This window comes from Sorex araneus, chromosome 1, assembly GCF_027595985.1.
Source record: "Sorex araneus isolate mSorAra2 chromosome 1, mSorAra2.pri, whole genome shotgun sequence".
NCBI classification, from domain to species: Eukaryota; Metazoa; Chordata; class Mammalia; order Eulipotyphla; family Soricidae; genus Sorex; species Sorex araneus.
This window is the reverse complement of record NC_073302.1, coordinates 22,448,749-22,472,644: the sequence shown is the minus strand read 5'-3', so window position 1 is coordinate 22,472,644 and position 23,896 is coordinate 22,448,749. Positions and strand designations below refer to the sequence as shown.

The following is a 23,896-nucleotide window of genomic DNA, read 5'->3' as shown; positions in this document are numbered from 1 at the left end:
CGGTCATCATCGCGTGTTAATGATGACCATCTACTACGGATATTTTCTTGAACTCTATTATATTCTTTTCCTTACATTTAAGGGAAGTTATTTTTTTATTTTTTTTTATTATTATTTTTTTTTTTTTTTTTTGCTTTTTGGGTCACACCTGGCGATGCACAGGGGTTACTCCTGGCTCTGCACTCAGGAATTACTCCTGGCGGTGCTCAGGGGACCATATGGGATGCTGGGATTCGAACCTGGGTCGGCTGCGTGCAAGGCAAACGCCCTACCCGCTGTGCTATCACTCCAGCCCCGGGAAGTTATTTTTGAAAGCAAAGTTCTTAGAATCGAACCACTTGTATATAAATTCCAGTTATGTCTCTTCTTGGTTCTGTGTCTTTGGCCAGTTATCTGACCTTACTATTATTTCTTCATCTCTATAAGAGGGTAACACCTACCTCATAAGTTTGTGGCAAGGATGAAGTAAAACAATAAAATCCCAGCCTTAAAACAATGCCCGGTGAGTACAAACTATAATGAATAATGAAGTCAGAGGTGCTCAGGACTTACTCCCGATTCAGTGCTCAAGGATCACTCCTGGTAGGGCTCAGGGAACCTTCCTGGGTGCCAGAGATCAGATCTGGGTCAGCTGTGTGCAAGGCAAACATCCTTCCCGGCTCTACTACCTCTCTAGCCTCTACCTAAACTACATTTCTGTTTTGTTTTGGGGTCACATGCAGCACTGCTCAGGGCTTGCTCTGGCTCTGTGCCCAATAATCAATCCTGGAGCATTCCGGAGACCATCTGGGGCACCAGGAATTGAACCAGAATCTGTGAATGCATGCATGGCACACATCCTACTCACTGTACTAATGCCAGTCCCTATTTCTTTTTAATGGCATCATTTTAAAAGTTGATACTAACTAGAAGGAGGAAAGATTGGGTGTCTGCTGTTCACCAAAAACTGGGCAGAAAGAGTACTAAAGTCACTCGGTCGGTATCGGGCTTAAGGAAGCAGATGCAGTAGATTTGGTCTTGCTGATTTTAAAGTGAAACTGAACTGCACTAGTGGACTAATGTTCTGTTCTATACTGATCTTCAATTCTCAGCGTAGCCATATTTGTGAAAACAAAAGCCTCAATGCGTCCTAACTCATGTCAAGCATGAATCTCTACGCCAAAGTGAAACAAGAACAGGAGGCATCTAAGAGGGTTTTGTTTTTTTTTTGGAGGGGGGAAATAAAACTATTCTTGAAGTTGAATCATTTTGTTTTTATTCAGAATCATACAAAGCACTATCATCTGTGTTATTTAGCAGTGGCTTTCAAAATCCTTTTCACAATAAAAATTATACATCATGACCCAGATCATATTAAGTAGATCTTCACCACCTACTATATGCCAAATGCCATTTTGCGTGGAATACAGCAGTGAATGAACAGAGGGCGGAAAGGGAGGGAAACACAAGTCCTTGCTCTCAAAGACTTCACAGACTGGTTGGAACTCACAGTAAACAAAGGCAGATGCACACAAACCAAATTGAAGATTCTTGAAACCAAAACCTCACATGACTACGTAGGATGCCCTCTGCAGATTTTTAGTTTTCCAAAATATAATGCTGGTCTCAGCCCACGATGCCACAGAGATGGTGTCTCAACTCAGTCTTGGGTTGACACCTGCACTTAAAGAGGACCGGACTAGACAAGGGAACATGTCAAATGTCAAGACAGGTGGAGGAAGTGACCCCAGTTCACCCCAAACTCGAGGGAGGCCACGTTCAAACTTCCCATCTGGGCTTCTCACGGACCACGTCTCCTCCATCATTGGCGTCACAGCCATCTTCGTCTCTGCTTTGCTTTGCAGATGAACTCTTGACCTGTTCCTGGAGCAGCTCTGCCCTCACCGGCCAGGCAACACCACAGCATGGCTCAGGTCCATGGAGACCCCTGGAGACCACCCCGTAGTCCGGCAGCTGCTCCTGGGCGCTCACACATCCCGGCTTCCGGCTCCTCACCAGCTCAGCCTGGCGCTTTACAGTGGCGCTTACAAGCACATCAGGCGCTTAATGGCAGTTCTCCATGACTCACAGGGGGGTCGGGGAAGCACTGCAGCCAGAACGGCAGGATTCAGGCAGCATCTTGCTTACAAGGCTGATGCCAGCAAAGCTACCACTGAAACTCTCTCCCTGAGTGACAGAAGACAGGTATTCGGTAGCCTTCGAAGTATCAGAACTGTAAGTCCAAATACCTCTGATCTCCCTTCTATCGGCAGATTCAGAGCCGGGCGGGCACAGATCACACAGTGAGACACTTGGGCCAGAGAAGAGCCGGATGGTCCTGCAGGTGGCAGAGGAATCCGAGGCCCAGAGGAAGGAGGGGCACGGGCTGGAAAGTAGCCGGTCCAGTGGGGGGCAGCTGCCCTCACTGAAATGAAAAGCAGTTGAATTCTCAAGAGGGAGACACTACACACAGCCCTGTCTGGGACCGTCTCCCGCTGCAGTGAGTTTGGAGAAGAGGCGGCTGTGTGGTTGGTACAGGTCTCTACTGGAGAAGGGGGAGGAAGAAGCTCTCTGCAAAGGGAGGGGAACGTTCACTGTTAACCCAGACTGGAATTTTAAGCTTGAACTTTATCCTACCAGAAGGCAGGGACTCCAGGGACCAAGATGAGTTCAGCTATAGTTATATATACGTGTGTGTGTATAAATTCTGCATCTCTGGTATCACCTAAGACTTTAAATCCTATGAAGTTTTTTCAAAATGGGATTTTAGCCAAATGACCTCTATCTTGCCTCTATGAGCCTATGAACATATATGTATCCATCACACAAAGCACATTCTCTAACCCATGGTTGGTTTTTTTTTTTTTTTTTTTTTTTTTTTGCTTTTTTTGGGTCACACCCGATGATGCACAGGGGTCACTCCTGGCTCTGCACTCAGGAATTACCCCTGGCGGTGCTCAGGGGATCATATGGGATGCTGGGAATTGAACCTCGGTCGGCCGCGTGCAAGGCAAACGCCCTACCCGCTGTGCTATCACTCCAGCCCCTGGTTTTATTTTGAATTAGAGATTCTAATTCTGTAGGACTAGGATAGAGTAGTGGGGCCTGTTTTTTTTTTTTTTTTTTTTTTTAATGGAGCTGGAACCAGAACCAGGCCCTCGAAGGTGAGGCCGGTGGCTCCCCCACTGCACTGTTTACATGAGTATCTCTGACACCAGGTGCTATTCTGGGTGTGTGGGGTGAGAAACTTGTTTAACCAAACTCCTTCCTCCTTGAAGTAATTAAAAAGGGCTCCGCTTGCATATAGATTTAATCACATAAAACAGACCACAGACTCAGACAGCTATACCATGTAGGGAGTAACATGAAATAGGAGCATGTACAAACGTGAAAAGCCACCACATTTCTTATCATCATTGTTACTAGCATTCAATCACATCATTTATAGTGGCACAGATTTATAAAAGCTGTCGAAGACTGGTAATCCAGCCCTAGTTGGGTTTTCTCTTAAAATTATGAAAAGGGGGAACTAGTTATGAGTTAAAGAGTCGTTCAGAATAATACGCCGATTATGGACTTAAAAGGTACACTGATATCAAATCTATATACAACTAAATTGTATGTGACTTATTAAAAGTAACTTTTAAGCCTATAAGTTCACATTTTTAAAAAGCACCCTTGTTTCTTTAAAGTTCTATAAATGATTCTGGAAAGTCTATTGTAGACATGATATAGTCAGTCCAATGACTTGGAAATGGGGAGGTGAGTATTCGCAGTCTGATTTCGAGTTACAAATCAAACTGCATTACAAAAAAGTTACAGTCACAGGTAACATCATCATCATCTCAATAAGACAGCTCCTAGAGCATCCAGTCACCCTTTTTGGCTTTCACTGACACATACCTTTCTTTTAACAAAGCAAAAAACAGAGAAGTCCACCAAAATTCTGAAAGTCACAGTTCGGATAGCACTGAGTGATAGTAGCTTTGGCATCTGATGTTACAAAGTCATTTTCGTTACAAATTATTTTCTTCATTCTGGGTCCAGGCGAGGTAATACAGGAAGAATAAGATTCCCAAATGCAGAGTCTTGAGTGATGAAGTATCCAGATGAGTGTGCGTGAGCATGCTGGGGATGAGTTTAACAAAAAAAAAAAAAAAACACAAAAAACAATACAAAATGAAGCTATTAAGATTCACAATTCTTTCTCCAAGGATTAAAGTTACTTATCCTCTGAGTGCTTGGGACCAAATTTATTTTATAAATCAGTTCCTGTGTTGCTAATTGTGCTTTATACACAGGAGATGGACAACAATAAAGGACTGATATTAACAAATTATACCAACTACTCATGGACTATCCCGGTTCCTCCCCTGGGAGTCTTCCATCAAAAAATACACCAAAGGCACGAATCACTTTGTTCCTCCAAAACCAGCCACAAGAGTCTCAGAGTACCCTGCTCCTGCTCAGCACAACAGGGGCCTGAGGAGGAAGGGCAGCCACAGAAGGGAAGGCGGGGAAAGGCAGCTTGGCGACGACAACTCTAACACTTTGTAGATTGTGGGGTGTAGACAGTAAAATCTCTGGGAACTTCCCTATCACTGAAGGAAGGCTGTCTTGGGGTTGCCTACAGTGAGGTGGTTTTTAATATCCCTTCTAATGGTGAGATCCTCAGATTTATAAAGCCAAAGTAAAGTCTCATCCTCTCGTCCAGAGTCACAAGGAATTGTCAGTTTTCCAAGACCCATGTAATACTGAAACTCTATCACATGGAAAACAATAGTGTTGAAACTGATGGTCACAGTCCTGTCGGAAGGGGTAGTTTCCCGCACAGGCGTGCTAACCATTTAAAACAGATCCCAGGGACTGGAGCGACAGCACAGTGGGGAGGGCGTTTGCCTTGCACGTGCATGCGACCAACCCTGGTTCGATTCCCAGCATCTATGTGGGCCCAGAATACGGCCAGGAGTGATTCCTGAGTGCATGAGCCAGGAGTAACCCCTGTGCATCACCGGGTGTGACCCAAAAAGAAAAAAAAAAACAAAACAAAACCCAGAATTCCAGGGGCCAAAGCGATAGACTATCAGGAGGGCATTTGCCTTGCACACGCTCGACCTGGGTTTGATCCTTGGCATCCCACAGGGTCACCCCGAGCCCGCCAGGAGTAATTTCTAAATGCAGAGCCAGGAGTAACCCCTGAGCATGCCAGGTGTGGCCCCCAAAAGTAAAAAAGCTTAAAATAATTTTTTTTAATAATTTTTTTTAAAAAAGCTTCCAAACAGTAAAAACAGAGTCGGAGGGCCAGAGAGCCGGCTCAGGGACATGTTTTGCGTGTTCAGCCCCAGCATGGTTCCCACGCACAGCCAGGAGGAGCCGGTGAGGATCACTGTGGGTGGCTTGCAACCAAATGGAACAGGGCTAGCGCAAGTGCTCAACATGAAGGAGCCCTAGTCTCACAGCACCTCGACCCAGCAGCTCTGGGAGGGGCCGCCCCCGCCACAAAACAAAATGGTAAGTTTCTTATCAATGGGATGTACTGGCACAACAAATAAAAAACTTGTACACATACATTTTCTATTGGGGCAGGAACAATAGTCCAGTGGGGAGCGCATTTGCCTTGCAACCGGCGGATCCTGGTTAGATCCCCAGCATCCCATATATATGGTCCCCTGAGCACAGCCAGGAGTAATTCCTGAGTGCAGAGCCAGGAGCAACCCCTGAGCATAGCCAGATGTGACCCAAAAAAGAAAAACATATATACATGTTCTGTTCGCTAGGGAGTTCATTCCCTCTCTCTCCTGGAAAATTCGGGACAAAATTTAAGAGAGGGGGAAAAGAGGGTAGAGAATTGGCCCAGGGTATTGGAGGGTCTCACACAGGACTCCCACAGCTCAGCTTTGAAGACTATTCTGACCATCCAGATATCCTGTTTTTTTTTTTGTGTGTGTGTTGGGGGCACACCTGGCAGTGCTCAGAGGCCACTCTCCGGTCTGTCTGGGAGACGATGCAGTCCCAGGGCCCAAGCCAGATCTCACCTTACAAAGCCTGCTCTCAGCCCCTTGAGCTCTGTCTCGGCCCACCAGTGTCCGAAATTCTTTTGTGCCCAAGCAATCCCCGTGCCAGGTACAGCACCGAATCAATCGTGATCACATCAGCCCCCATAATCAAAGACTTTCATTACTGCTCTACTGGTCCTTCCAATCCTCTGGGCATGACTGAGCGTCAGCAAACTACGGCAGCACTTGTGGCTGGAATATTTTTATTGACATTGCTCCACTGCAATACAAATCGGGCACGGTGCTGGTTCCCGAGACGGAGGCGGTCCCCGACGAGACACGTGTGCATTGCACGGGGCTCACCTGCAGCGCGGCCTTCTGCTGGGCCGCGATGTGCTGCTGCTCTGCGTGGTCACGGAAGTCCTTATTCAGCGCGGGCCTCGAGAGCGAGATGCTGCAATGCGCAATCTCCATTACTGGGCGGAAGGAGCTGTCCTGACATTCTTTACAGGGACTCAGAAATAAGACCTTCAAGAGCATCTCTTCCCCCGGCCCCCCTTCTCTTGCTCTCCACATTAATTGTAAGAAGAAAGTCTCCTTCTTTACTGGAACTTCAAATGATCTCTTTCTGATTGGTAAGTTATTGTTCCCAACTTTCAAGTTGACTGAGAGTTCACAGAGTTACAAGTGCGATGAAGATGGAGAGAAAAAAAAGAAGAAGATGGAAGAGATGCTTGTTTCACGCAGAAAGTGAAGCCCGAGGGGCCCTGGACCCAAAGAACTCGGTGTGTTTGAAGAAATCAAGGTTGGGAGGGTTGGGAAGGGCTGCCATGGACTAGCAAAAATTGAAGCTCAGAGGGAACACAGGTGCCAGGATAAGAAGAGGATAGTGAAATTGTAGGATCAGATCCTTCTAGAAAACTTGTTTTTAAGTTAAATATTGCTTTTCTCGGCCAGGCCTCAGAGATTGCACAGCAGGTAGGGCGTTTGCCTTGCACACAGCCAACCTGCAGCCGACCCGGGTTCCTGGGTTCGATTCCCGTATGGTCCCTCAGGCACCGCCAGGAGTGATTCCTGAGTGCAGAACCAGGAGTAACCCATGAGCATCGCTGGGTGTGACCCAAAAAGCAAAAAAAAAAAAAAAAAAAAAAATTGCTTTTCTCTGACTTTTGCAGTTTACTTTAAAGCAATGTCCTTTCTGTATGGACACAGGAAGACAGTTAATGTTATAACTAGTTATAGTTATAACAGTTGTAGTTATATTAGTTATAACAGTTAATGTTATAACTAATGTTGTAACTTGGGAGTTGACTGACTCTGAATATTTACTCATGGGCATCTGATTTCTCGACTCAGTTGCCCTTAGTTCCTAGCACCGCAAAAGCAGGGTCCCGATGAGGGACAGAATGGACCCAGGGCAAGCTGTGAGCTACCCTGGCATCGAAATGGGCCAGGCCACAGTGCCACAATACTCAACTATAAGTTGAAAGCATGGTCACGGACAGATGCTGTCATGATCCAAAAGTAATGACAAGACTAGGACCCTGCTGGGGTTTGGAAGACTAACCTGGCCTGGGGACTGTGGTCTGGAATATATAGTGAGATGTCCTCAGGAATAACCAAACTCTTAAGTTTATATCTCTTATTGTGCTCATACAGAATGACACTGCTAGAAATATTAGAAGTAGATTTACCACAGCTATTTAAGTGGATTACTAGCTGAGGAGAGAAGAAAGCCACACACCCTCATTGGGATCCCACCCTTGAGCGGATCTCCTAGTAATGTGGGGTAATCTCCTTAGATGAGATTTTGTCCTTGAGTTAATCTCCTGGAGGAGTGGTGTTACCTCTCTTTGTTGATTTGTTAATGTTCTGACCCACCTTTGTATCACCACCCCACGTGATTGAGATATAAACTAAGACTGTAAGATCAGAGGGGGCTGGAGAGAGGCAGAAAGGGAATGGAGATTGGAATAAACTGCAGTTGATGTTAACCAGCCTGACCCTCTTTCCTTCCTTGGCCTACCTATTGCCATCAGCCTCCCCCAGGTGGGGAAAGCGGCCCAAGACCACTGAACACAAGTGGCAAGAGAGAGAGAGAGCGCCACTGCCCTTTTGTGAATACACATGAAATAAGAAGTGCAAACGCCAGGGCAGAGGCGATGGGAAGGCAGGTAAGGCACTGGCCTTTTTACGCAGATGACCCGGGTTCAATCTCTGGGGCCTCTAGGATCTCCAAAGTCCACCAGGAGTAAGCCCTGAGCACAGCTGGGCTTGGCTAAGGAAGGGTGGGAGGGCAGGAAGGGGGAAGGAAGGAATGCAGATGTCATTCTGACCCCAAGGAGAAACTTTCCATGAGCATCATGAAAATTGGAGTGACAGGCCCAGACACCCGCACTCTAGTTCAGAGCCCATGACAAAGCCAGGGGGTGCTGGACACCTCCCCAACCACTACTCTGTCGTCTTCCTGGCTGCTGAACCCGGATTTAGCTGTCATCAGTGGCTGTCCCCTCCTTGTGGAGTGGACACAGATCTAAGACAATGCCAATCCTTCCTTTGATGGTTTCTAATTTAGGCAAACGAAAGGTGCCAGTTCTGGCCAGCGAGGCTTGAGGTGGTCTGTGGGAGTCTCCTGAAAGCATGTTCCTCACGCTTACAAAGTCACACAGCAAAGAAATTATTCTGGCTTTCCCCTATTAGTAGGTGGCTGGTTATGAAGATGAAGCGTAATGCCATCATAGTCTGACTGTCTGGGAGCTGCTGGTCCATGGAGGGAGGCAGAAAGGGGAGATGAGAGAGGATGAAGGGTCTCTGCTGACATTCTGGAACCATCTTCCACATGGAAGACCTGGGTTCCATCCCCAGCACCCTATATGGTCTCCCTTGAGCACTACCAGGAATAATTACTGAGTACAGAGCCAGGAGTAACCCCTGAGCATCTCTGCATGTGTTTCCACCCACCCACCCCCTCCTCCTGCTCTGCCAAAAGGAGCGAGTTCTCAGTGGTATCAAATAATGTTCAGATGTCAACCAAGGAGAGAGCTTGGATCCACAAGGAGGCTGCAAGTGGCAGGTGAGAACCAGTTCGGGGACAGAGGAGTGGGGATAGCCTGAAGTGCAAGTATAATGGGATGAGGAGTAAATCCTAAGAAAGCAGAGAACAGGAAAACCCTCGAAGAAGTCTGCCTAGGAAAGGAGGAATGTAAGGGTTGGACATAATAGGGTTAAGAATTGAGAGAGGCTGATCATTAAACCACCTGAAGTTTATCTACTCCGCAGAATGCCTAAAAAGTAGATATATCATGAGTAAAAGTCATACAAACACCCCTTTTAAAAAAAAATAGGCTGTTGGGAAAATAAGATTTTTAATTTAAACATTCAAAACTTAATTTTAACTTTTAAAAGCTAACTAGAGAACAAAAAGTAACTTATCAATTCCAATGTTTAAGAAACATTACCAATCAATTTGAGATTTTTTTGGTTCAAAACATTTCTTATATCACTGAATCTAAAAGCCATTTTATTCTTCAATACCTAGCTCCAGGATGATTTGTGGAAGATTGGTTCTGCATTAGTAATTTTCTTTTCTCTTTGTCCAATTCTGCCAAGATTGCAACTCTATTTTTGTTTTGAAAACCTATAAAAGGAGAAGGAGGGAGGGAGAAAAAGAGAAATAAAAATCATTCCTGTACTCTTTTATTACTAAGCCATCTGAAATCCCAGAAACAAAATTCTGTTCTCTAACATAATGGATAATGGACTACCCACTAAGTCATTCCCCTGGGTTCCTGTTCCCTAACTCTCTTCCTCACCAACTCTAAGAGCATAATATGTAACAAATAAAGCATAATACTAAGTCTGCTTCTGATGGGGAACTTTTTTTAAGACTTGGTTCCTAGAGAATCTGACGCCCCACAGTTGTAGGAACTCATCCCTATTGTATGGTCAACCGCAGAGGTGTGATTCACATCATTTTTGGTTTTAGAAACCTTTATGAATACCTTTTCATGAAGGGAAAACCCATTAGACATTCTTAGATCAAAACAGTATTTCTTTTTCCCAATGAGGCTTATCCAGAAATGATACATGTTTCAAGGAACCAGGAACCGGAAACTGCTATGGACTGGAACTCAACTCTGAATAAGAATGGAGCCTAACTGGGAAGGTATGAAAGTGACTTTAATACTTAACACGAAGTCTCCAATCTATCAACTAGGTTTGAAAAATCTGGACTAAATGCCAGCATGTAATCCTGGAAGAGTATACAAAATTCTGATTTTTATTGTAGCAAGGCAACATCTGCATAGTGTACATATACACAACTTCTTTATGCGGTCATCTGACTCATGTCTCCAAATCCTGGCTACTGTACTGAATGTTGCAATGAATACAGCTGTGTATACATCTATCTTATTGAATTGATGTTTTTATGTCTTCAGAGTAGATGCCAAGAAGTGCATCCACTGGGTCAGATGGAAGCTCTCTTCTTACTCAGGGCTTGAGTACCTCAAACCAGGGTCATCAAATGGTTTTCCTTTCCCAATTCCCTGAAGTCTCTCAGTAACTTTTCCACAAGGCATCCAGGCTGGGCACCTAAGATTTCTGTTTATGAAGTGGTAGGTTTCAAACAAGAAGCTGTGAGCTGTGGTGTGGCGAGGGAAAGTGTGAGCCCCTAGTGAGGGCTCTGCCTGAGCCTTCTAACACCACAACCAAATGTGTGACCGCCATGAGCACTGAAGCAAAAGTATGTACAAACACCACAACTGAAGTCAGTGACTCGCCCTGGGAGTCACTCCCGGCAGCGCGTGGGGGACCGTGCAGTACTGCAGATCAAACCCACCTCCCTCAGCCCGGCGCAGCCTCCGGCCCTTTGAGTCTGTCTCCCACCCAGCTCTCCAACAGACTAAGTTGCTTTTGTTTTTTTTCCTGAAAACATGAACAATGTTTCTTGTTTGTTTGCCTTTTGGGTCACACCCCGCCATGCACAGGGGTAACTCCTGGATTATGCACTCAGGAATCACTCCCGGTGGTGCTTGGGGTGCTGGGAATCAAACCCGGGTCGGCCGTGTGCAAGGCAAACACCCCACCCGCTGTACGCGGTACTATCACTCCAGCCCCCGAAAACGCTCTTTATGTATTTATTTTTAATTGAGTCACTGAGAGAAACATAGTTGCAAAGGTTTTCGATGGGGTTCCTGTCACACAATGATCCTTTCACCAGTGTACATTTCCCACCACCCATCACCAATGTCCCGTTCCCACCCCACCTTCCTTCCTCACAGCCTGCCTCTATAGCCGCCTCTCCCCGCTCCTCTCCCCCTCTCTCCCTACTCTTAAGTTTTATTCAGAAAACCTCCTTCTTCGACCAACTCCTAAATGTTTCTAAAATAACCTCCTTGATTCCAACCCCTTTTCTATAATCTGGTGAGGCACGGTTAACTCCTGTGCAGCATTCTAGGGCTTTATGCCTGAGTATAGGCAACCAAGAGCCACGAAAGCTCATTTTCATGGAAAGGGTGCAGACAGATCTATAAGGCTGTATCTCTGATCTTGAAATTTATGCTCCCTTCTTGCACTTTAAAAAATAATCTTGGGCTGGAGCAACAGCACAGCGGGTAGGGCATTTGCCTGGCACGCGGCCGACTGGGTTCAATTCCCAGCATCCCATATGGTCCCCTGAGCACTGCCAGGAGTAATTCCTGAATGCAGACCCAGAAGTAACCCCTGTGCATCACCAGGTGTGACCCAAAAAGAAAAAGATAAAAATAAAAAATAATAAAAAATAATCTTATACTAATACAGTCAGTCTTTACATTATAAATGAATATAAAAGCCAGGAGATACTTGGATAATAGTAAAAGCTTTTTCTCAAATCTAAAATTTAGTCTATCTGCTTATGGGAAGTAGTTAAGAATAATTTTCTAGGGCAAGGGATGTGGTTGGGGTATACTCCATGCCTTGTATATAAAAGCCTTAGGTTTAATTTCAAATGCTGCAAAAAATAAAAACCTTATGTTTGGATGGGGGGGGGGCGACATCTGGTGGTATTCAGGAGCTACTCCTCACTCTGTGGTGGGGTCACTCCTGGCATGGCTGGGAGGATCAGGCAGCGCCACAGGGTGAGCTGACTGCAAAGCACACCTGACCCCCTGTGCCAGCTCCCTGGCATAGACTCTCTCTATTCTTTACAGTTTACACAAACTTACTCTAGTGAGGCTACTAACAGATAATATTTTTTAAATGGCTTATTAGTCTCAGTCTGTGAGTTGAGATGTTGGGTTTTGGCTTTAGAGTCATACCTGGTGATGCTCCAGGCTTACTCCTGGCTCTGCACTCAGGGATCCCCCCTGGCAGGTTCAGGAGACTGTATGTGGTGTCAAGGATGGAACCCAGGTTGGCCATGTGCAAGATACACGCCCTGGCCACTGGACCATCTCCCTGGCCACTGATCCCCCTTTTTTTTTTTTTAACACAAAGCTTCTTGCCATAATTAATGCCTTTTTTATATTACTAGAATCATGAGATCTTAAAGATACTTGATACAGGGGCTGGAGAGATAGCACAGTGGGTAGGGCGTTTGCCTTGCACGCGGCCGACCCAGGTTCAAATCCCAGCATCCCATATGGTCCCCTGAGCACGGCCAGGGGTGATTCCTGAGTGCAGAGCCAGGAATAACCCCTGTGCATCGCCAGGTGTGACCCAAAAAGCAAAAAAAAAAAAAAGATACTTGATACATCAGCTCATGTTTAATCAGAATTGCTTAATATTTATAATCTTCCCTAATAAAACCACGTTAAAGCAGCACACTCTTAAATTTTTCTTCCACTTTTAGAACTGTAACTCTACCTTCATTCACAATCATGTGGAGTCTCGTTTCCACATTCATTCATAAATACAATTAACTCCCACGCATTTCTTTGTGACTAAAAATACCATTAGGTAACTAGCATTCATCAAGCTGCACTTAAAACCTGGGAGCTATGTTCATTTCCTAGTAGTCGCTCTATAACGTTTCTTTTTTTTTTTCTTTTTGAGTCACACCCAGCAATGCTCAGGGTTCTTCCTGGGTCTGCACTCAGGAATTACTCCTGGCAGTGCTCAGGGGACTATATGGGATGCCAGGGATCGAACCTGGGTTGGCTGCATGCAAGGCAGATGCCCTACCCACTGTATTACTGCTCCTGCCCACTCTATAACATTTTAACTAAAATTCTTTTATAATATTGAAGAAAAATAAAACAAACAATATTATATATGTAAGACACCTGCTGAAAAATTCACTGTGACATATTAGTTTTACATATTTCAAATTATTTGTCAATGGGCCAGAGAGATGGCAGAGGCTAAACCTGCCTCCCACGCTGGACCCAGTCAGATCCCAGGCGCTGCATCTGGTCCCGGCCAGCAACTCTGAGGGTCCCTCCTGAGCACCAAGTCCACCCCACCATCCAGTATTTACTGACTCGGTATGTGTCTATCTGTTGATTATATATGCATCATACACAAGCACTAAGGCCAGCACCAAGAAAACATGATTCTAGTCCTCCTGGTTCTCAGTCTAGGGAAAACAGGTATAGGAAAATCACATGAATTAATGCATTCATTCATTCATTCCTTTTTTATTTTTTTAATGAATCACCGTGAGATACAGTTACAGACTTACAAACTTTCATGATTGCAGTTCAGTCATACAATGACTGAGTACCCATCCCTCCACCAGTGCCCATTCTCCACCACCAGTGTTCCCAGTATCCATTCTTATGGAGTCATCTAAGAAATACATTTCTATGTACATTTATAGGAATCATGCTGAACAAACTTGACTTAAACTGGAAGCAGGTGAGCAGTGTCAGAGAAGGTTCCAGAGGAAATCATGCAGCACTGAAATCTACAAGTTGGGGGTGTTAGTGAGGCTATTCAGGAGTGGGGCATCCATCACCCTTTAATAAGCTCACGCTGGGTTGTGGGGAGGGGCAGAGCGAAAGAACAGCAGGTAGGGCATTTGCCTTGCACGTGGCTAACCCGGGTTGGATCCCCTGCATCTCCTATAGTCCCCTGAGCACCAACAGGAGTGATTCTTGAGCATAGAGCCAGGAGTAACCCTTGAGCATCGCCGGGTGTGACCCAAAAAGCAAAATATATGTATAGTAAAATTAGAAAAAAAATTAAAAGATCACGCTGACTTCAATGGTAAGAATAAACTAGATCACAGAAAACAGTGGGAGAATAACACAGAGAACAGGCTAGAGATAATGGAAGTCGGAGGGCGTGGGGGTGAGCGGAGACGTGAGGAGACCCAAGAACTATTGAGTACACGACATTAACTGGGGGCGGGGGGAGAGGGCTCTGCAGCTGAGGGCGCATTTTTGCCCCTGGCGCCTGAGCTCAAACCCCAGCACTGCATATCTGGAGGTGCCCACCTAGGAACCAAGTGACTCCACATCCCTGGAACCTTGCTGTCAAGGAGTGGGTCCTGGGCATCCTGAGCAAAGCCCCCCTAAGAAAACCAGAGTGACGATATAGTGGCTAGGACACTTCCTTGTACGGGGCTGACCCGAGTTCCATTCCCGACACCCCTTCTGGTCCCCTAAGCAGCACCAGAAGTGAGGCCTACGCACTCCCAGTGTGACCTCAAAACACACTGCGACAGTGACTGCGAGTGCCTAAGAAAGGAGGTCTGGGGAAGACGTAAGTATAGTTAGTTCTGGGCTCAGAGAAACTAACATGTTGTTTCTGTTTTTCTACTGCTAAGGAGTTGATGCCGTGGAGGTGAAGCCAGCGCAGTTCGGCAGGTCAGCCGGCCTCCAGGCTAGGCTCGAGGGAGACTTCCTTTCCAGGGGCCCCAAGAGCTGCGCCGCTGTTTCCAGCCTTTCCAGCTCTCGGCGCTGCCGAGTCCTCACAGACCCCTCTCTCTCCCTTCAGAGCGGGGGATTTTGCCTCTCTCCGACCCCCCTTCTGCAGTTCTCTTTGGGACCGCAGCCAGAAAAGGCTTTAGGAGAGTGACTAAAAGGGGCCCATCTGGGTCGTCCAGGAGCCACTTCCCATCACTTCCTAATCACGCGGGCAGAGTCCCCCCCAAACCACACACGCAGTCGGGTCACACAGGCCCCGGTGCCAGGGATTTGAGGTGATGAGAGTCTGTGGAAGGCCAAAGATTTTTGCCTACCACACTCCATAATATATCAAATGTACCCAGGGGTAAAAGCTCAAATCTTAGGGAGGAAACACTGCTAGATGTCTAAATTTTAGCAAAATAAGAACATGTAATGCTAGGGGCCAGAGTAATAGCAGAGAGCAGACAGGGCTTGCCTGGCACAGCCAACTCAGGGTTGACCCCCCCAGCACCCTATATGGTGCCCCAATCCACACCAGGAGTGATCCCTGAGTGCAGAGCCGGGAATAAGCCCTGAGCACAGCCACGTGTGACTCAAAAACTAAAAACTATAGAGTTAGAGATAGAACGTTATTAAGTAAAGTGGAGCAATCAATGCCAGTAATTTTCCGTATATCTAGTTATTGACAAACTATATCTTGCAAGAGTAAAAACCTTTTAACTCTTAGTTATCTTTTAGAATTTACTGAAAGTACTTCTCAAAGGAAAGGAAGCCCTAGGTCTATTCAGGCATTCTCCATGAGTTCAAGTTCCTTCTCAGTCATATCCCAAGGACTGTCACTTCTACCCAGTAAGAGTTCTCATCTTCAGGGCTGCCTGAATAAGATGGGCTCTCTTCTGCTTGAATCACTTCCCCTCCAAACTCGTTTTTCTTTTCCTCTGACAAACGCAAAGGCCCATTTCACAGTTATGGATTTTCTGCTTTACAGAAGGTAAAAGATTTTTTATTTTTAAAGGAAGACGTTGTCTGCCTCAATAAAGCTCCAATTCCCACCCCCACACCCCGCCCCACTTTGGTACTTGAATTAGAATTTTTTTTCCTCCTTGCCAAGGTACAGCATGAGAAAAGAGAATTAGTTTGGATTTTCATTTCAGTTCCACCAGTAGCTAATATTGGGAAACCTGTCTCACTACCCAGAGATAAGAGCAGCTCTTCAGAGGGTGGTTCTGTGAAATAAAGTGCATAGAAATAAAATGCCGAGCACTGATGAGCGTGTGGCTCTCTTGGTTACACCCACGGGCAAACCCTCTAGGGCACTGTGCATAGTTCTGGAGACCCAGGCTCTCCTGGCACTATACAAACCGCAGCGCTACTTTACATCAGTAACTCAAGTGAAATTCATTCCTATTTGATAATCTATAGTTCAGTTCTCATATGAAAAAAATACTGTATTCAATTTGCCTTGACAAGTAAAAATCTGACAAAAAAGAAATCAGTCCTTGGGCCTGGAGTGATAGTACAGCGGGTAGGGCTCTTGCCTTGCACGCGGCCCACCTGGGTTCGATCCCTGGCACCCCACATGCCAGGAGTGATCCCTAGTGCAGAGTCAGGAGTAAGCCCTGAGTACCACCAGGTGTGACTATGACTGCCGCCCGCCCCCCCAAAAAAAGAAGAAATCTAGCCTTGAAAAACCTACTTCAAGGCAAGGATGAAGGAGGATGGTTCAAAGGACTGGAGCACCAAACTAGGAACAGACCAGAGAGCAACACGGGGGTGTGGCCCAAAATACCAAACCCCAAACACCAACTTCAAACTATGGAGCGACAGTAGAACAGGTAGGTGCTTATCTTGCACGTGGCTGACGGGGATTTGATCCCTGGTACCTGATATGGTGTATGACTACTGAGACAGGAGCAAGTCCTGAGGAAGCCCCAAATACCAAATGAGAAAAACCTGTGTCCTTACTCCCATGTTCTCATCTTTAAAAAAGCTACAATCCTCACGGTGATTCATTAAAAAAACCTTTTTAATTAAAAAAAATAGATAAATAAATAAAAAATTTAAAAGATACAAGTATAGTAATTTTGAGAAAACTTACATGCATCATTGTAACAAATTTTTTAACAACACCAGGGACCCCCCCCCACACACACACACAATAGGGGTTTGCTACAGTGCATACGGCAGCACTGGGGTGTGCTCACGGCCTCAAGATCATCCTGGGCACTTTTTTTTTTTTAAGTCACTGAATCATCTTCTGGACCCTTCCTAGAGCAGATCACAGAGAGACTGACAAGGCCACCTCCATACACTGGGCAGCACCAACGCCTGAACTCATGGCCTCTGCTTCCCTCACCAGTGAGTGCTTTAAGGCACTGAGCCATCTTCCAGGCCCCTGGCAACACTGTAACCTTAATGGAGAGGTAGCAAACTACACTGTTTGCCCTAAGGGCAAATTTGCTTTCTGGATCACAGATGATTTAGGTGCTTCAAATGATGTCAAAAAAAGACATCTTGGGGCTGGAGCGATAGCACAGCGGGTAAGGCGTTTGCCTTGCACGCGGCCGACCCGGGTTTGATTCCCAGCATCCCATATGGTCCTCTGAGCACCGCCAGGGGTGATTCCTGAGTGTAGAGCCAGGAGTAACCCCTGTGCATTGCCAGGTGTGACCCAAAAAGCAAAAAAAAAAGACATCTTTCCATTTATACATAGCACCCAAAATCACAGCTGAGAGCATCCAGCACGGCCCCAAACCAGTAATTTCCACGAGCTGAGGTGTAAGGTTCACAGTTTTTCTTGTAAGCGCCATGCCGTAACTATAAACTACGGAAACCTGGTCTTTTAGTTAGCATCTCCATCTCTGTGTATGTGAAATCAGATTCTCTCGATCGGGCTGCCGCCACGTGGACACAGGACCCTGGTATTTGCCTATAGTGAAGGGCTTTTACAAAGGAATGCAACCTTGGCCAAAGGCCAGTTTGAAAATCTGCCTCTGTGTCATAAATTTTTCAAATGTTAATTGTTTGTAACCAAATAAATATTAGGAACAGAGCAGATGTCGCACGCTCCAATGGACGTCAAAACCAACATCAGTTTACGGTGTCCTCTAAGAGCTGGTGGCAGTCAGGCAGTGTGGCAACTACTCCAGCATTACAGACTGCAGGATCAGACAGAGGGCAGTGAATACAATGGGATTCTGTCCTCTGCATGACAAACATTTATAAATTAGAATGCACTGGCCAAGGTTGTTTTTTTAAAGTCTCGGTTCTTCCAGTTCTCATTTTAAGATAATTATGGCATTTTGCCTTCAATTTCCAATTAAGTTCCTATACACTAGAGAACAGAAACAATATATATAAAGTAAACACAGCAGATCTGAGTAAAGAAGAGTTTAAATTTTTTAAGAGCCTGGGAGTCTATAGGATGTGATACAGTCTCCCCCTACTGGTGCCTGATAGAAGTAGCTGACGGCACCAACCAAATCACTGACAAAAGAACAAAAGCCAAACTAAACTAAATTCATATCTACTTAGGTCAGTGGCTTTTACTGTGGATCCAACTGACAGCAACACTAAAAATTATTGCATTTTATTGCAAATGCTAATGAAACTAGCAAATTGTAAATCTCCATCAACTGAGCTTTTAGAATAGAGGCAAAATCTAAAGATTATTTTAATTTTGACAGCATTGATTTTTAGCAATACCTTCTAAAGTAGTCTATTTTCATTCTGGTTCCAATTAAATTATTTTCTAATCAGAGTCCTTATAACTTGGTGATAAGAAGGTCAAAGACTATAGGGTTAGCTTAGGACATAGCTAAGTGATCTAGCCCATGCTTTGCATATGTGAGACTCTAAGTTCAATTTCTGGCACCACTAGACAAAATAAAACAGATCATAGGGGAATGTTGGACTGTCATCAGTCCAGAGAGTGCACAGATCACATCGGTTATGTGAGAGAACAGAACAATGCTGTCACCAAAGCAAGCATTACACTCCTATAAAAACTCGTATAACCTTTAGTCTGTCCTAACTGCAACTAAATACAAAATAGTGGGCCACCAAGTGGCAGAGTACTTTTGTGTGACTAATCCTCCCACAAATATAACTACAAACCCTGAGCAAAATATTGAGAATTCATTATTGGAAGATATTAGGGATTGACCAAAGTCAGGCAAGAACCATACTTGGTAAGTTCTAGAAACCTGTGGATTCTGCCTGACATACTCCCCAATTCACAAACTGGTTGGCTTACTGGTCTGAGGCACAGTGTTCAAGGTTGGGAAAGGGGCTGGAAATTAGGTAAAGGCAGGAGAAAGGCACAAGATACACACAGAAAAGCCAGAGATTTAACTACTTAAGTAGTTTCAACTGGCTCCCCTGGGAACCCAGCAATTAAGTAGCAGCTGAAAGGTGAAAAGTGGTTACAGTTGCTACCCAACGCCAGACAGGCAAGAACTTGGAGTCTGAGATGAGTTAAGCTGTTTACTAGAATCCAAATCATACCTCGGGGGATGACAATAGTGTCCATGATCTACATGATCAACAATGTATTGGTTATGATACCTAGTATCCAGTAACAAAGCTTGGAAAGAAAAATGTGACCACACTCAAAACAAGCAGCAAAGCAACCTGAGAATGTTCTACATAATGCAATTCACAACCATGGGTTTAAAACTTAGCTACTGTAAATAGGTTCAAGAACTTAAGAAAAATAGATACATAATAAGTAGCAAAACATAAACAAAGACAAACAGTGTAAAAAAAATGAAAGGTTGAAGAGATGGCACAGCAAATAAGGCACTTGCCTTGCACGCAGCTGACCCAGGTTTGATTCCCTGCACCACATACATTTAACATAACTAAAAATTAGGTTAAAATGTATGCAAAACCAAGATAAAAAAAAATAAAACCCACCTCAAAACAAAGAGTGACATGAATACATGAGAGATCATCAGATTTGGCAAAAACTTATTTGAGTGGGCCTTCCTATTTTCAAAAGCTTATTTTTATTTTGGGCTTTTATTTGGGGGGGGCAAGAATACCTAGCAATGCTCAGGGATAACTCCTGGCCAGTTTTGGGGACCTATGGGGTGCGATGGATCAAATCCAGATCAGCTGCCTGCAAGGCAAGCATCCTATCCACTGGATTATCACTCCAACTCCCCAAAAAGCTCATTTTAAAATAAAAACTTGGTGTGTCTATTCATATTTGTTTTCAAGAGCTCCCAACAAAGATGCAGTGTGATGAAAATGTTTAGGGAAAATGCACAGAAAGGGAAAATTATTGCCTAATGACAATATTTCTAACCCAAAAAGTGGTTCTGATTTAAGGAAAAAAAAACACTCATGTCAGAGGACAGAGGATGTACATTAATAACAAATATTCTTATTACAGATTCAAATACAGTTTTAACAACTCTTACGGATGTTTTATACTTCCTACAATGTTGGACTTGTCTCAAATATAGGGCTTTGCTCTGGTATCATTTTGTACTTTGGCTACAAGTGACTGTCCTATGCTAATTTTGTTGTTGTTGTTCTGAAAGTCACATCAAAGATGTTCAGGGGTTATTCCTAACTCTGCACTCAGGAGTCACTCCTGGTGGTGTTCAGGGGACCATACTGAGTGCCTGGGACAGAACTGGGTTGGCTGTGTGCAAAGCAAGAACCCTACCTGCTCCAGACACCTCCCCCGCACACACACACAGATACTACATTTTCTCTATTAAAATGTCATGCCTTACCTTGACCACACACACACACACACACACACACATTTTCTCTATTAAAATGTCATGCCTTGGGGCTGGAGAGATAGCACAGCAGGTAGGGCGTTTGCCTTGCACGCGGCCGACCCGGGTTCGGTTCCCAGCATCCCATATGGTCCCCTGAGCACGGCCAGGGGTAATTCCTGAGTGCAGAGCCAGGAGTAACCCCTGTGCATCGCCAGGTGTGACCCAAAAAAGCAAAAAAAAAAAAAAAAAAAAAAAAAAAAAAGTCATGCCTTACCTTGACCTGATGGGTTTGCTGCCATCCTCCTATTTTCTGTCTCCACTAAGTTCCGTAGCAACTCGACCTGTGGGAAATGTGTACATATGTAAAATGCACCACCGGAAGTTGTCAGTAACACCTACCCTCCCTACAATAAAATCTGTAGCTTTCCAAGTTCTTTACAACCAGCTCTAAACAGCACTGAGAGGGGCTGCAGCAACAGTACCGCAGGTAGGGCGTTGTTTGCCTTGCACTCAGCCAACCGGGGTTGGATCCCCAGCATCCCATATGATCCCCGGAGCACGACAAGGAGTTAAATCCTGAGTGCAGAGCCAGGAGTGACCCAAAATGCTAAAAAAAAAAGAAAAAGAAGAAAAAAAGAAAAAAGGCACTGAGATTTATTTAACAAACTGAACCTCTGGAAGTTTCAGTATATATTTAGGGCACACAGGCCTTTCGTTCTTGGGGGCAGCACACTGAGCACGACTGGCTTTTGTGCGTCTGTTATTTTGTGTGTCTGTTATCCTAAAGGTGTACACCCACCCATTATATCACTATAATCAACGGTGCCAGGTAGTATATTCACTCAGGAATGATAGTACAGCGGGTAGGGCGTCTGCCTTGCACACGACTGACATTGATCGCTGGCATCCCATACGGTCCCCCAAACCTGCCAGGAGCACCACCGGGAGTGGCCCAAAAGCCAAAGAAAAAAAAAAATTCACTCAACTCCATGCTTCTTGAACTGCTTCACAAAGACACCGAGCAATTAAGGTACCGATTAAAAGCTAGAAGGAACCTATTAGTTCTATTCTATCCTATCCACTATGCAAGGTATTTTTTTTTAAAAAAATTTTTTTATCAAGTCACCATTTAATCGAGATGGTTCTCAAGCTCACAAAGCTAAAAAGCATCCCTTGGAGTACTAATGAGAGCACTTGTTCCCAAACTTCGGGCTTTCGTCCTAGCACAAACAAAGCAAACCACCAAGCTCTTCCTCCCGCCCCTCAAGAAAGCCCGAATCCTGCGGGAAGAAAGAAAGAAAGGAAAGTCCCATTCGAGCAGCCACGGTGAAAAGTTTTGAAAGCGCGCTCTTTAAAAAGGCGTCCACGGTGCTCCGGAAGCAGAAAGGCGGGGACTCCCCCCGGCAAGAACAGGGATGCTTTCGGGGGAGCCCCGGGAGATGCAGGGGCGAGCGCAGCGGGCGGACTCTGGGCGAAACGCCGGCCGGGGTCTCCAGCGCGCAGCCAGGTCGGGGCTGCAGGAGGCAGCGGGCCGGGCTGCGAAGCGGGGGAGGGTGGCCGGGCAGGGACGTGACAGCACCGGACCGACATGCCATCTCCTAAGACTCCCTGCGGGCGGGCGGGCGGGCGTGGAGGGTCGGGCGGAGCCTACGGGCCCCCCCACGAGAGAAGCGGGGCGGGGGGGGTGGAGTGAAAAACGATGCGATGCAAGGGAGGCCGCCGACCTACCGCAACAAAGACGGAGGCAGCAGGTCGGCGCCAGGGCCACACACGTCTTCATCCCCCGAGCCTCCAGGTTGTCCTACTTACCGGGGACGCGAGAGCGCCCGGGACGACCTCGCCGTGTGAGCGCGCTCCCAAAAGGGGCGCGACCACTTAGAGACCGGCAAATGGAGCGCACGGGGTAGCCCTACAACCTTCCCGCCCCCGCGGCGCTTCCGCCTCCCGCCTGACGGACAGCCGCGGGAGCAGAAGTCCCGCCTTCCCCGCCGGGACCCCGGACCGCAGCCCCTGCTGATTGGTGCTTCGACCCTCGCGCCTACGTCACTTCCCTTCCGAAGCATCGCCGCCGCAGAGGATCATGGAAGATGCAGGCCCTGCTATTGGAGGCGGGGCCGAGGGGGCGGGGCAGAGGCGGAGTATAGTGACGTAGACTGAAGGCGTGTCGCTCAGGGGCGGAGCGGAAGCCAAACGGGTCCCTAGCACCGTGAAAAGGATTTATTCTCCTCGGGGTTACTCTAACTAGTCCCTTGGGTGTTGCTGCGACAAGTATTCTTTTTGACTGTTGCGGGGCATCGAGAGCGAGCTTTTGTTATAAGCCGGGACTCCGTTTTATTATTTATTTCTCATCGAGGCCGAGGATACATATATATGTATATATATATATATATTTATATAGTTAGCTATCACTGTATCACTGTCACTGTCATCCCGTTGCTCATGGATTTGCTCAAGCAAGCACCAATAACGTCTCCACTGTGAGACTTGTTGTAACTGTTTTTGGCATATCAATATAGTTATAAATAATACATATAGTTAAACATATATATATAATATACTATAGTTAAAGCACCTGCTTCGCTCGTGCAGTGGTTTAATTTTGATCCCCGGCACCACATGCTGGTTTGCGTTTTTTGTTTTTGTTTTTTTTTTAAATGAAAGAAACATGGGTTTTATAAGAGTACATCTCAGAGCCGGCAAGCTATAAGAGTATCCCGCCCCCAGGACAGAGCCTGGGAAACTACCCGTGGTGTATTCGATATGCCAAAAACAGTACCAACAAGTCTCATGATGGAGACGTTACTGGTGCCCACTCAAGCAAATCCGTGAATGACAGCGCGACAGTGATAGTGCTAACATATTTGGGGTTGCATACCCACATACATAACTCCCAGGCTTGTTTTGTTTGCTTTGCTGCTCCGAAGACTGAGCCCAAGTTTCACGCAAGCAAAGCATGTGTTTTGTCGCTGAGCCACATTCCTGACCCTGATATTTTCTTTAATACTGTTTACATAACCGTGCATACGAAAAGCAAGTAAATGTAAGTTTTATTACTCTGCAATAATCGACTTAAGAAATGGGCGTTCCCGGGGCTGAAGCGATAGCACAAGCGGGTAGGGCGTTTGCCTTGCACACGGCCGACCCGGGTTCTATTCCCAGCATCCCATATGGTCCACTGAGCACCGCCAGGGGTAATTCCTGAGTGCTGAGCCAGGAGTAACCCCAGTGCATCGCCGGGTGTGACCCAAAAAGAAATGGGCGTTCTAGAATCCAGAGCACTACTACAGCGGGTAGGGCGCTTGCCTTGCTCGTGACCAGTTGGGGTTCCTAACCTGGCACCAGATATGGT

General features: G+C 45.9%; 1 protein-coding gene across 3 annotated transcripts; it reads right to left on the bottom strand.

The window, feature by feature from the left end:
- Nucleotides 1-1,215: 1,215 nt before the first annotated feature.
- On the bottom strand, nt 1,216-22,521 carry INIP (INTS3 and NABP interacting protein). 3 transcript variants are annotated; one of them, XR_008627230.1, is made up of 6 exons: nt 22,276-22,521; nt 20,822-20,888; nt 9,510-9,612; nt 6,339-6,429; nt 3,883-4,107; nt 1,216-2,550 (listed from the first exon to the last, which is right to left on the bottom strand). XR_008627230.1 is itself a non-coding variant. In XM_055120319.1 (5 exons), exons 2-5 carry the CDS (start codon nt 20,844-20,846, stop codon nt 4,012-4,014), a joined length of 315 nt encoding a protein of 104 aa, XP_054976294.1. In that variant the 5' UTR covers nt 20,847-20,888; nt 22,276-22,521; the 3' UTR covers nt 3,088-4,011. The 3 variants fall into 3 exon arrangements, 2 of the variants coding, with proteins under 2 accessions (XP_054976294.1, XP_054976306.1); XM_055120319.1 differs by lacking the exon at nt 1,216-2,550 and having other exon boundaries at nt 3,088-4,107; XM_055120331.1 differs by lacking the exon at nt 1,216-2,550 and having other exon boundaries at nt 3,088-4,107; nt 22,357-22,508.
- Nucleotides 22,522-23,896: the final 1,375 nt, after the last annotated feature.

Bases quoted from the DNA above. Each gene is read 5' to 3' on its own strand.
- INIP (XM_055120319.1), bottom strand. From the start codon at position 20,846: ATGGCAGCAAACCCATCAGGTCAAG. The intron at 9,613-20,821 runs GTAAGGCATGAC...CTCCTTTTATAG, and splicing joins AGCAAACCCATCAGGTCAAG to GTTTTCAAAACAAAAATAGA. The intron at 6,430-9,509 runs GTATTGAAGAAT...TGCGCATTGCAG, and splicing joins ACAAATCATCCTGGAGCTAG to CATCTCGCTCTCGAGGCCCG.